This window comes from Podarcis liolepis (assembly GCF_965112155.1).
Source record: "Podarcis liolepis genome assembly, chromosome: 1".
Taxonomy (NCBI): Eukaryota; Metazoa; Chordata; class Lepidosauria; order Squamata; family Lacertidae; genus Podarcis; species Podarcis liolepis.
Window position 1 is genome coordinate 63,805,457 of NC_139554.1, and position 13,149 is coordinate 63,818,605.

Consider the following 13,149-nt stretch of genomic DNA (forward strand, 5'->3'; position numbering starts at 1 on the left):
ACAGATCTAAATGCAAGCTCTCATAAACACAACATTCATTTCAGTATAAAAAAATTGGGATGGGGGCGGGTTGTTGAGGGAAGGAAACTTAGATATTTATTTCCATAAACCAACAAATGTTGAATTCCAACATAATTGTTACAAAGAAAGGGGGGGGGGACTTTTTCAATAAGGAAATGGAGAACTTGTCCTTTCAGCCGACTTGTAAAACACTGGTAACCAAACGTACAGGAAACTATTGCCTTCCAAAGATACTATTTACTGAATGCACTTCTGTTGAAATCAAAAGATTGGTGCTCAAATTACTGTATGTGGAGGCAGATGTGGGACATTCTGGTTGTACATTTTGTATGGCCCCCTTTGCTTTTGTGTCATAAGGCTACTGAGATGGGCAATTTAGTGGGGAAATTGCTTGTGGGTTTCATTAAGGCTCCCAGTAGCTTTCCCCCATAAATCGAGCCCTGTAGGACCAGGTGGCCAATATGGTGCCAGTGGTCAGGGGCAATGGGATTGTAATCTAACAATATCTGGAGGGCACCATGTTGGCTATCCTGGCTGCAGAACATAAGAGACAATCCAGCCAAAATTCAGTACTTTTCAACCCCTGGGATATCAGTGTCAAAGTTAAGCATGTGCTGAATTGTCATCCATTCAGAGGGTCTTTAAGAAGTGCTTAACTTTGACTAGAATGTTAACCAAAAAATAAATAAATGTCATTTTATATTGGCAGAGGATCGCGCTTTTGTAGTGGAGCAACTCTCAGTTTACACCACCCGTTCATTAAACCATGACACTTTCTGTCCCCCATAGCAGGAATGCATGCCATCACCCATGTTAAATAACATTGAGAAAGAATGTTTTAATAACAGCATAACAGTTTTAATGAAGACGACCTAAATCGGTATTTCTGAACAGTTTGGGCCAAGTGAAGCAAGGGAGGCTTCATCCGCTGTTACCCTGACAACCAAAATAATTCCACATAAAGTCATTTATTTGAGTGCAGGAAATAGTCATAGGAAAAACACCTTGCTACTCAGCAGCTAAATGTATACTATTTTTGAGAGATAAAGAAAGCAATCTGGTGGTTGGCCAGATCAAAGCCCCACCCGTACTGGTTTTTGGTCACACATCATGAGTGAAGCATGTCATCATAGTTGTTGTACAGTCTTGGGCCAGCTGAGCATCAGAACTCCTTCCCATACCAATGAGTGACTTAGGAGTGGTTTACACCAGGGATAGAGAACCTATGGACCCCCAGATGTTTAGGTTCCAATTCCTATCAGCTTCATCCAGACAGCCAACGCTGAAGGCTGATGGGAACAGTAGCCCAACTACATCTGAAGAGCCATAGACTCCCCATCCCTGATTTGTATATCACTGAACAGCCCTTTTCAGACATTCAGACAGGACTCAGTGAATGTGGGTTTGAAGGAGTGGCATTAGAATAGCAGGCTCTTCTCACTCTCTATGCATGTTCATTCTAATGTTTGCTGGGAGCGACTCACATTCAGCTGCATACTCAGCTGATCCCCCCCCCCCCAAGTGTTAACTGAGTCCTGATCAAATATCTAAATATGTGTGTGTATGGCAATCCCTATCAAGGTCAATACTTAAAACGCAATCTCTTATAATGATGTTAAAACAGCTGAACACACCTATGATTGAAACAAAAAACCTTTTAGTAAAATTATATATAGGGGTCCAGTAATAAGATCATTAAAAAGACTGGTGGAATAGAGGTGCTTATGGGTTTCTTAAAGGCCACAAGAGAGGGGCCCCAAGGAGCGTTTTCAGGAAATAGAATTGCACAGGTGTAGGGTCACCACTGAAAAGGCCCTGTCCTGTTACCTAGCAAATCGATCGGCCTAAGGGGTGGACCAAAGAACAGGGCCTCTGAGAACAATCTTAGGTCCCAAGCAGATTCATATGGGTGATTGCAACATTTGTTTCTTTGAAACAGCTATCACAGATCAAACACTGTAGGCACAGCTTTCATATCACTTCACATCACCTCAAATCACAATACTTTTCAAAGAAAGCAACCCACACTTTCAGCTGCAAGTCAGTGAGAGCTGATGTACATAGTCAGAAACAGTCCTGCCATCCTTGGGACGATGCCTCTTCAGAATGCAGATAGAGCTCACCTATTTGGTAAAGTTTAGTTTATGTGCCCATTCTCTGCACTCAGGGGATTTTTAAAATAATTGAGTATTCAAACACGAAGTCTCTCCCCTGTGTTCTGAAGTAGTGCTGACCCAGGAGGGTTTTACCTGATTTTTTTTTCTGGATGTGTAGCCAGCTCTCAGTTATAGTAAGTTAACTAGTGATGAGCTATCAAGTGGTACCACATGCAGGCATGAATCAGCTCCTATGCTGTTTGCATCGGTGAGGGATGCTTAGTTCAGGAAACACATGTATGGTTCTTGATTATTTGTCACACCAAAAGCATATTGTTTTGTTTTCCACTGAATTTTCAGTTGCAACACGCCAACTGAAGACTGTGTTTAGCTGAACTTGTCCTACAGGTACCCACAGTATGGTGCATTGCACTTGCTCTTCTTATGCCCCATAATCCATTCAGTTTTCTTTTTCAGGGAAGGGATATGGATGAATAGTTAAGCTTCACAACCCTTCTAGCCACACAACAATTATATGAATCCAATTATTACACGTTCATTGACAACTTTTTAAATAAGTTCTCAGTCGTCTGCTTCCTTATCCTGAAAGGTTAACAGATTTCCGACTGCAAGTTGTATCTCAATGTTACTCATACTCAAGAGCAGACCCACTGTAATTAATGGACATTACTAACTCACCTCTTTCACCTTCAATAAGTCTACTCTGTGTGGAAATTAATTGGCTACAACTCTGTGTCCTTGGACATTATGAAGGTTGTGGGGATTTTTGATTATTTCCTCCTTTGGGGTTTTACATCCAAACTTTCAATTAGATCTCACACCCTACTTTTCACAATATAATTTCTTTCGACATTTATTTTCCACCTCTCTCTACATTCAACCTACAACATCCACTGACTGCAGAGGCCAATAAACTCTCTCAATTCCCTGCAAATGCTAAATCTAACTTTACTGATCACTCCTCAAAGTGTCTCCCTGTGTATGTTATCTTCCATGTACCCAGCATGCACTACTTGTGCCCAGATTGACACTTCCTTGATTGATTGTTTCATGATTTAGCACTAAAACTGCAAGCATGAGAAGCAATACCATTTTTTAAAAAAACAAAAGTTACAAGATTGTATAGAATTTTCCACAACAATTCTGCAGCAGACTGTACTTCATTTGTACTACATCATCCATGACAGCCTTGCAAATCCCTCAGTTGGGCATTGTTGACAGGAATCAGTAAACCCTGAAACCCAAGAAAGTCTGCACATTAAAGAGCTATCATGCAGCATTTATCTATAAAAGCAATATAAAACATGGCATGGGTAGTTTTAAAATTCTGTTTCCGAAAGCTACTAGAAAAATCAATCCACACACGCCTTTTATCCTCCCTATCTATACAACAATGCTCAAAATTATGACTGCCGCTTTAGTGGAATAATTGTCTGATTCAGAACTAGGGTGATGAAACTGAATTGGGTATAAGACTTCAACTAGAGAGTTGGATCCCGTCACCATCTCCCAGGCTAACCTGCCTCCAAGAGACTTTGTAAGGATAAAATTTAATGCTATCATAAGTGCCTCACCCAGGGGGGGGAGCGACACATCACACTACCTTCTCAGCAGGTGGGTCACTGTCCCTTACTAGGAAGGAGAGGGAGGTGACAGGGAGGTCAGAGAGGTGCAAGTGGGTCGGCAGGAGTGGCAAATTGGCTATGCCAGCGCATTTGCACTACACTGACCTGCCTGTTGCCTTGACTCAGCAAGCCACTGCTAAATGTTGTTATGTACACCACTCTGCATGAGCTCTTTCGAGGAAAGGTGGGGTCAAAATAGTATAAGCAAATGAGCCATCAAAAAGAAGAGCAACCTTGTTTTCTGCTTGCTTCAAGACATGGATGTCACAAAATCAGGACCGCAAGGACTAAAGCAACTTCAAAAAGGAGTACCACCTGAGTGCCCAGGAAATGCTTGCTGCTCTTTCTAACACTTGTTTCACATGGTGAAAACGTTGCATTGGGAGAAAGAGCTTAGCTTCACCAGCACATGCTGCAAAGCCAACTTACAGGTTATACCAGCTAACTGGATGCTTGCTGAAACAGTTTACTATATTTCATGATACAGGAACAATCTGTTGAGCAGCCTGCCGTGGAAATACTTTGCATTGCAAAGGGAGTTTGCACACCATCCCCAGTAGTTGCCAGTGACACAGAAATTCTCAACACGATGCAGAGGGCAGTCTATGAGGTGAACGAACATTCAGTTGGCAACATGCAACACTCAGATGTTTCAGGCAGCATCCATGTGGCTGAAACAGGAAGAAGACCTATGGGTCGTAGCTAATGCTATCTTTCTGCTTAAGCGACAGATTTCTGCTTGCATCATGGAACTTCCTCCTTACCTGCAACCTGACTCCCACCCTAACAATCTCCTCCGAAGGGTTGTGGAACCCTGGAGCAGATTTTGCTGCGTGAGCAGAACTCTCGTGTTTTAATTTTGGGAGCACTGGCCACTCCGCTTGCTCCCACAATTTCTTCTCAGAATTCTCCTTGGTGAATGTTGAAGTAATGCATGTACAGTGCAATTCTAAGGCGGGGATGAAACAAATGGATATATCCTATACCCTCCTAAGCTGGAAGGTAAGAGGAATGCTATTCATTTCCTGCTTAATTTTTTTTATAAAAAAAAACTTTTCCAGATTTTTCAAAGGGGAAAGGAAAGGAGAGATGTTGTCAAGCTCAGAAGCATGTCTAGATTTCTTCCTTGTTTGGGGGCTTGTCAGGGGACTGGGGTGGCTTTGGGTCCATTGAGCCCAATATGCTTCCTAATACTCCGCTGCAACATTCCCCTTTTTATCATCTCAAAGTCAGAACTGCAAGATCAGCTGGACTAGAGTGGCTGAGGAGCTGATGGCAGCAAAAAGAAGGGGTGGTTTTTTCCCCTGCAAACTTATGCAGACACATAATTTAGTTACCTATATTTGTTTTGAATGTTTAATCTTTATTTTTAATTATGGTGGTTTTATGTATATATAGTGAATTTTATCTGCGTTTGATTAACAATTTAATTTGTACAGCAATTGGACAGCTCCTCTAAACAAATAAATAAGTTCCAATGTCAGATCTCTGTCTCTGACATCAGAGGAATAGATCCAATCTACCATCTCTGAAGGACTACAGGTTTAAACCCTACCTGGATATTCTTTTTATATTTGCCAAACATTGATTATTTGATATTCATATTCAACATCTACTGCTATTTGATCTTGGCATTTGATATCTGACAGTACTGAACAGTGGACATGCAATAGTTTGTATCTGGCAGAATTTGATAGCTGGCATATACATGGCATTTCGTAGTTTGTAGTAAGTGATAGCTGACATGCAGTGGCATTTAGTATTCGACAGTATCTGTTAGATGACATAAAGTGGTGATTAGTATCAGATATGATTTGATAGATAACATGCAATGATGTTTAGTAACTGATGAGTGGCAACTTATGGCATTCCACATTTGATATGGGCAAAAATATACTTGGACCAGAGATGCTATATCTAGAGTACTCAAACTTTAAATTTTGCAGTAACATTTCATATTCAGAATATGAGAATATGAGTTCGAATTCTATGAATATTTATTTTAGTTCTTCATGCCACCATGTCTTAGCATCAGACACAATGCACTAGTACTAAAAATTGTTCCAGATTTGCATAATGCAGAATGGGATATGGGGAAATGTAGTAAATCTTTATTTCAGTTCTTTTTAGGATTAATGAACAAATCTGCAAAGATTCAAAGCAGAGGATCTGTCCCAAGCTGAATGAAATTCATTATCATCATCATCATCTTGAATAAACCTTACTTGATTAACTGCAGAGTTTGAAGTGATCGATTATAACTTACATATAACTAAAACAGTGGTTCCACAGAGAGGAGCATATGCTTTCAGACCGTGACATTAGGCATCATCTTAAAAGATGCAATTCGCTCCTATATGAGGAAAAAAACAAATAATTTAACTTCTAAGGTGGCACCTGTACCCATGGTAAATGCTTGAATCAAAAAAACCCAATTAATTAACTAACTAACTAATTACAGGTTGAAACCTCAATTATAGAAAAAAGATCAGCCACTATGACAAAGTGTGACTGAGAATGTACAGTACCAGTTTGGGTAATCTATATTTTTTCTCGATCCCAAGAAAATATATTCTTTCAGTACTAGTATTTTCAAGCATTTCTTCTGTCTAAAGCACACATTTATTTTCTGCCCACAATTGCATTGGTATACATGCATGTTTTGTAAATGGATTTTGCTTTTTAGAATTCCGAGTCCTAGCCTCAACATTCTTTTTATAAATAGCATGAAGTCAACTGTATTAACAGTGGAAATGCCACAAGGCTTCTCCCAACTCATATAGTCCATCATCAGTAACTCTGGGTTCATCATCCCTCCTGTTCTTTGCCTCCACAAGTATGGGTTAGGTTTATGAAGACCTTCTCAGCTCCTGAATGCAAAGTGAGTCTCGTGGTGGAACCACAGCAACACCACAGCTCCCACTGTCTATATGAGTCATTTGGCTATGAAAAGGTTGTTGCATTGGCCCAGTCAGGAACCAGATGGGGTGAATATAGACTTAGCTGTTTTAATGCCTAGGCTTAATCAAGTTTATTACAAATCTCACACTTTTTTATCTTTAAAGCTGTTTCAAAACAGGGTGCATGCTGCACGCAAAGGTGGGTGGGAGGAGAAATTCTGACCCACTAATAGCACATTTGCAAGTTAAAGATTGCTGATCCCAATTTGCCAGTTCAACGGTATATTGCTATGTCTGGTCCACAGAAATATTTAACCAATATCAAAGTGCATTCTGCTACTCATAGACTTTGATTGTAGTAAAAAAAAAAAAAAAACATACAACACATTGCAACCTCATTTACCTGATCCTGTGAAATCTTTTCTGCCCTGGATTTGCTTATCTGTGGCTATTGCTATATTTGATTCCCATTCCCTGCTTCTCCAGTGCAAACACATGTACATACATACATGCATGCACGCGCACACACACACACAACCCCTATTCAGAATACATTTTCTATCCTTTAAGCAACTTTTATGAGTGAGCTTGTTATTATTACTTGGTATGATGGTTTGAAGAAGATTGATTTAGGGGGGGAAATGATTATAAAATTTTACTTCACAATCCTTTTTTGTTCAGATAACAGATATTCATAATTAAAAGACTATGGAATTCATGTAAAGTCAGCTGCTTAGCCAATCAGCATCGCGCAAAAAATAATACAAGAAAATAAATATGCAGGATTCACCCTTCCAATGATTGTCATTGAACATTAGTAAACATTCACAGTATGAAGTCTCTGTCAGAATATCTCCAGCATATAAAGTAGTGCAAAAAAAGCAATCCAGTCACTTTTCCACTGCATCCAGACCTTGTTAAATCATTTTCTAACTTCAATTCTTCCATTCAACAAATGCCACAAGGTCTCCAAAAAAGCATTATAAAAATAAACATTTTCTGGGGGTTTGGTAGTATCTTCAACAATTACATATCCAGGTTGGTTGGTTGGTTTGTTGTTGTTTTTTTTAAAAAAACAATGATTCTTTAAATATTTTAGGATCAAATTTGAAGTTTCAATACAATAATTTTTTTCCCACAACCATCTTTAGCATTTTAAAATCAAAGATTATGGAATCCACTGAATCATGGTAGCTGTTCTTAAAGCGTTAACAAATGAATGCATGGCTACTGAACTTCATTGCTTCTTACATAGTAAATACCTTGAAATGCTAACTTTTACCACTGGGCAGTGAGTGAGGTGGATAAACACATCCTCCTTAAAAGTAAAATTGTTTCCCTCATGTGCAAAACACCTGCATTCTAGTAAAAATATAAACTTTGAAACTATTTCAGGTAAAACCCCCTCCACAAGGTATATCATTGACTTGATATGCAATACAAGTTTACTAATGCTTTGTAATTCATGTTTAACAAGTAAATGGCATATTTCTATATGCTTTTTTAAACTCCTGTTTGCATATTTCATTTTTTTAAAAACCAATGTGCACTTTAATGCATAAATGGGTTTGGAAACAGTCAAAGTTAAACATCCGTTTCCACAGATTTTGCATTAACACAGTTCTGTTTTGCTGTCTCACTGCCATTTCCTGTGACCTGACACTTTTTCTCCTTCACACAAAGAGACTCTTTAACCCCTTCCTCCATCTCCAAATACTCTGATTTCTCCTCCATGGACGAAGATGATGAACTTCTGATTTTCTTGAGTATCGTCGGAAGGTACGGACAGCTGACTGCGTTTTGTGTCAGCTGGGTATTTTCCTCATTTTCGGTCTCTCTGTGATAAAAATAGTTAAAGTTGGAGACAATCACTGGCACTGGTAAAGCAATGGTTAACACACCTGCAATGGCACATAGGGACCCGACTATTTTCCCACCAACAGTGATGGGCTTCATGTCCCCATAACCAACTGTAGTCATGGTCACAACAGCCCACCAAAAGGCATCTGGGATGCTGTGAAAATGAGTGAGAGATTCATCAGCTTCTGCAAAATAAACAGCACTGGAAAACAAAATGACGCCAATAAAAAGGAAGAAGATCAGGAGGCCCAGTTCCCTCATGCTGGCCCTGAGAGTGTGGCCCAGGATCTGCAAACCCTTGGAGTGTCTGGAGAGCTTGAAGATGCGAAACACCCGGACGAGGCGGATGATCCTCAGGATGGCAAAAGACATGGCCTGCTGGCCGTTGCTGCCCTGCTGCTGCGCCAAGTCTGTACCCAGGGTGATGAAGTAAGGCAAAATGGAAACAATGTCTATGATGTTCATTATGTTCTTGAAGAAGACTGCTTTGCTGGGGCAAGCAAAGAAGCGCACTGTAAACTCAAACGAGAACCAAATGATGCAAACGGTCTCAACAATGAAAAAGGGGTCGTTGAAAATCGTGTGTCCCCCGCCCGGCATCTGCAACGTCTCATTCACATTCTCCACGTTGTAGGTCAAAATCAGCTCCTTCTCATCTCTGAACTCCGGCAGCGTCTCCAGGCAGAAAATGACGATGGAGATCAAAATGACCAAAACCGAGACGATGGCAATAATTCGGGCAGGGCTGGAGCTCTCAGGGTACTCGAAGAGCAGCCACACCTGCTTCTTGAATTCATTTTCAGGCAGTACCTTGTCATCTTCTTCCTTGACGAAGCCTTCATCCTCTCTGAACTTCAGCATGGCCTCCTCCCCGAGTTCGTAGAATTTCACCTCCTCGCTGAAAATGTCAAAGGGGACATTGACTGGCCTTTTCAGACGCCCTCCGGACTGATAGTAATATAAAATTGCATCAAAGCTGGGGCGGTTCCTGTCAAAGAAATACTCATTCCGGAGAGGGTCAAAGTACCTGCCCCGCTTTGCTGGGTCACCCAGCAGTGTTTCGGGAAACTGAGCCAAGGTCTTCAGCTGAGTCTCAAACCGCAGGCCAGAAACATTGATGACAACTCGTTCACAGCATTCGTACTCGCTGTAGCGGACGGAAGTGTAGCCGCCGGGCCCAGCACCGTCATCAGGAAGCTGATCGGAAAACGAATACTCATCTTCACCTCCTTCATCACTGCAGTAGAACTTCCTTTCCTCGTCTTCTTCATCCTCCCCGTCATCTTCCTCCTCTTCATCCTCTTCGTCCTCCTCACTCAAGTCCTTCAGGATCTTCTCCTCTGAGCCACTCAGGGGCAGCAACTCAGAGCAAGGGAAAGAGGCACCAAACTCCCTGCTGCCAAGACAGTAGGCTTTTTTCCTCCTTTGCTTCCTCCTCCTGCTCTGACAATAACTGCTACGTGATGTGTTCCCACCACAGGAGGAAGAGGAGGCCCCACGACTCTGTTCCTGGTGATAGTGGTGCTGAGGTCCTCCTCCTCCAGAGACCCCCGTTTCTACAGCAGCCGTTGCAGCCGCTACAGCTGCCGCCGCCGCTGCCCTGGAGTGCGCCAGTCGCTCTCTTTCTCTGGCTCTTGCTTGGGCTGCATATCCATAGGGCATGTGGCTGTTGCACCCAGAGCTGTCTGCACTTACCATTGCAACCTCCATGTTGGATTTCTTTGTTTAGGACACTCAAGAGGGGAAGAAAATGTCCCGTTTCTCAATAGTCATCACTGGGTGTTTTGCGTGAGAAGAGCGTGACCACCGAGGTTTGGAGAACAGTATCTCGGAAGCATCGTCCCTCCTTGTTAGCATAACCTGGGTTTTCACTCTGCATTACTTCTCAAAGAGAAGTGTTCCACGTCTTACTGCCCAGAAGGTGCGATACAAATTATGGAGGTGTGTTTGTAAAAGTCCTCTGGTGTCGTCAAGAGATAATCCTGGACCATGTCCTTTGACACTTGAGATCCCACTGCTTATGGTATTCTTCAGTGGGTCACACAAAATCCACAGGTCCAAGTTCATGATTTTCTGTGGACACTTTGAATCAAGCGAGGAGTGCACCTAAGCAAAGTAAGAACTCTTCGAGAACAAACACTGGTCTTGAGTTCCTCAGGACAATCAAGTGCAAAATAGCCAACATCCCCAGAATTGCCTCCACATGATGTTTTGGCCTAGCAATGAAATTGCTGGTGAACACAGCTGTTTAGAAAGTTGAAGGAACTTCCAGTCTTCACTTTGTTTACACAGTGCGGAGGTCTGAACACACTCTCGCTTTCGCCAATCTGTCAGCAACGTCTTAAGCTTGAGAAAGCATCGCCCAAGTCAGCAGCAGGAGGGACTGCGGCCAGAGAAGGACAACAACAAGAAGGCTGAAAAGCTGGCTCTGAGTTCCCCATCGGAGAGGAAGGAGTGGATCACCCTTTGGTTACTCTCATGCAGTAGAAATGTCTATCCTGAAACACATACATGCACACAGACCAAAAAAAAAAAGTGGGGGGGGGCGACAAAAGAAAAGGATGGGTCATATTCTATAGATGCACGTGATGGTATTTCATATTAAAGGGTTCAGATTTGCCTACTTTCACTCCTCATCGTTCTCTACTATTGTACACCCACCCACACTGCATGCACAGTTTTTCTGGGTCTGTGTGCATCTGTCTATATATAGATATAGTTGAGGAATATGAAGGCATATACACACCCACATCTCACACAGTGTTCTTTTATCTCCAGAGAGAGGATTTCAAATGCAAATCTCTATTGCTACAGAGATGTAGCTCTGTATTGCATATATATGTATTAATATACCTGTGCATAGCATAGGTATGAATGCAGACTAGGTGTTCCTGCACACAACGCAGCAAGGTGCATAGCTATGTATGGTTTGTGTCTCCATACACTATTTCACACAGAGCATTTGACTGCAAATCTATATTGCAAGGTACATTTAGACTGTCATTTTTTATCTCTGGATAACAAAGGTATTCACTCTCTCTCATACACACACATCTATTGTCCATGCAATAGAGAAATTGTGGGTTGCATAAATCTAGGTAGGAAATATTTCCAGGTACCCACCATGGCTACAAATGCATGGATGCAGACGTATTATGAATAATTGGATCATGAGAGCACCACACATAAATTCCACCCAGCCTCTGTAACAATACCTATATAGCAGAATACATAATTAATCCAAGTCCGCCAGCTTGCATGCTACATCTTTGGAACTCATTAGGTATAAAGAACATCCCAGCTCTCGCTAAAAATCAAATTTCGTTCTTGGAAGTTGATGCTGGCAATTTTCACCCAAAAGGCGAGCGTTGGGAAATATTATAAGAGGGTGGCTGTGCTGCATGAGGAATAGTCAAACAGCAGGGGCAATGAAGCTCTAACACGCGTACGCGCGCGCGCACGCACACACTTAGCATTTAAAAACATGCTCCCGAGACAATCTTCTTAAAGATAGCGCATATAACCCCTAAGCATCATGCGGGGAGGGGGCCGTGGGGAGGCACTGCTGTCTACTTACCGCGACGGGCTGAGAAAAGGCAGCACTCGGGATCTGCAAAACGAGAAAGAGAGAGCAAGAGATCTTGGTCGGCGGGGGCGGGGAGGCTTTTCTGGGCAACCTGTTTTCGCAGGTACTGCGCTCCGAAGGAGGAAGGTGCGCGGCGCGGGAGGGGTGGGGGTCGCATAAAGCGGAGGGGCGACGGCGAATCGCCTTCTCCTCTCTTCTGGGCGAGCCGAGGCAACAACAACAACAAAAAGACTCCTGGAGGCTTTGGGCGATGCAAAATTCCGGGCGCAAAAAAACCCCCCAAAAAATTAACCTGGCTGCCACTCCTTTCAGCTTTGATCTTGACCAAATCGAGGAGGATGTGCAGAAACCCCAGAAGTTGACAAAAAGGAGGGGGGCGCTTTGGGGACGAAGAATGGGGCGGGGGTGGGGGGTGAGCGCCGGGGCTTGTCTGCAATGGTCTCGGATTATGGATGTTGCGTGTACAGCTCGCTGTTCTTTTCCAAGCGCAGCCTTCCCCCACCTCCCCGCTTTTCTCTCTTTTGGAGCTGAGCAATTGTTGTAAATCACCCGTTCCCAACAATCCCTCCTCGCGCCCAGACAGGCTGTTGCTCTCGCAAGGATTGACAAAGGAGATGCGCTGCTGCTGCTGCCTGGGGGCGCTTCCCCTCCCTCCTCCCGGCTTGCGCGCTCCAAGCTGCAGCCCCTTCGCCTTTCCCCACCACCACCTCCCAATTTCGGCGTGCAAAGTCAGTCGCTCGGCTGGCGGCGTCCACTTGTTGTTGTTCTTGCTCTTCCTGGGCACCGTTTCCTCCCCTCTCCCTAACCCCGACAGAAAACGATCTATATGCTAATCGATAGAGGGTGGTGTTTTTTTATCCCCTCCCGGAATTCTCCGACCCCATCCAAGCGCCCGCTGCGCATCAGTTAGTTCAACATTCTTCTGGGAACAAGTCTGCTGCGGCGCGCGCGCTGCGCTCTCTTGCCCGGTCCCCCGTTGCAGAAGTCGCCTGCCCAATTCTCAATTGTGTTTACGTATCTATCCACTGACGGACAAACGG

The 13,149-nt window shown here is 43.0% G+C and overlaps 1 protein-coding gene across 1 annotated transcript; it reads right to left on the reverse strand.

Moving 5' to 3' along the window:
- Positions 1-857: 857 nt before the first annotated feature.
- On the reverse strand, positions 858-12,733 carry KCNA4 (potassium voltage-gated channel subfamily A member 4). Its single transcript, XM_083464147.1, has 2 exons — positions 12,101-12,733; positions 858-11,021 (listed from the first exon to the last, which is right to left on the reverse strand). Exon 2 carries the CDS (start codon positions 10,231-10,233, stop codon positions 8,248-8,250), a length of 1,986 nt encoding a protein of 661 aa, XP_083320273.1. The 5' UTR covers positions 10,234-11,021; positions 12,101-12,733; the 3' UTR covers positions 858-8,247.
- Between the last annotated feature and the right edge of the window lie 416 nt (positions 12,734-13,149).

Coding starts and splice junctions, on each gene's coding strand:
- KCNA4 (XM_083464147.1), bottom strand. CDS start 10,233: ATGGAGGTTGCAATGGTAAGTGCAGACAGCTCTGGGTGCAACAGCCAC.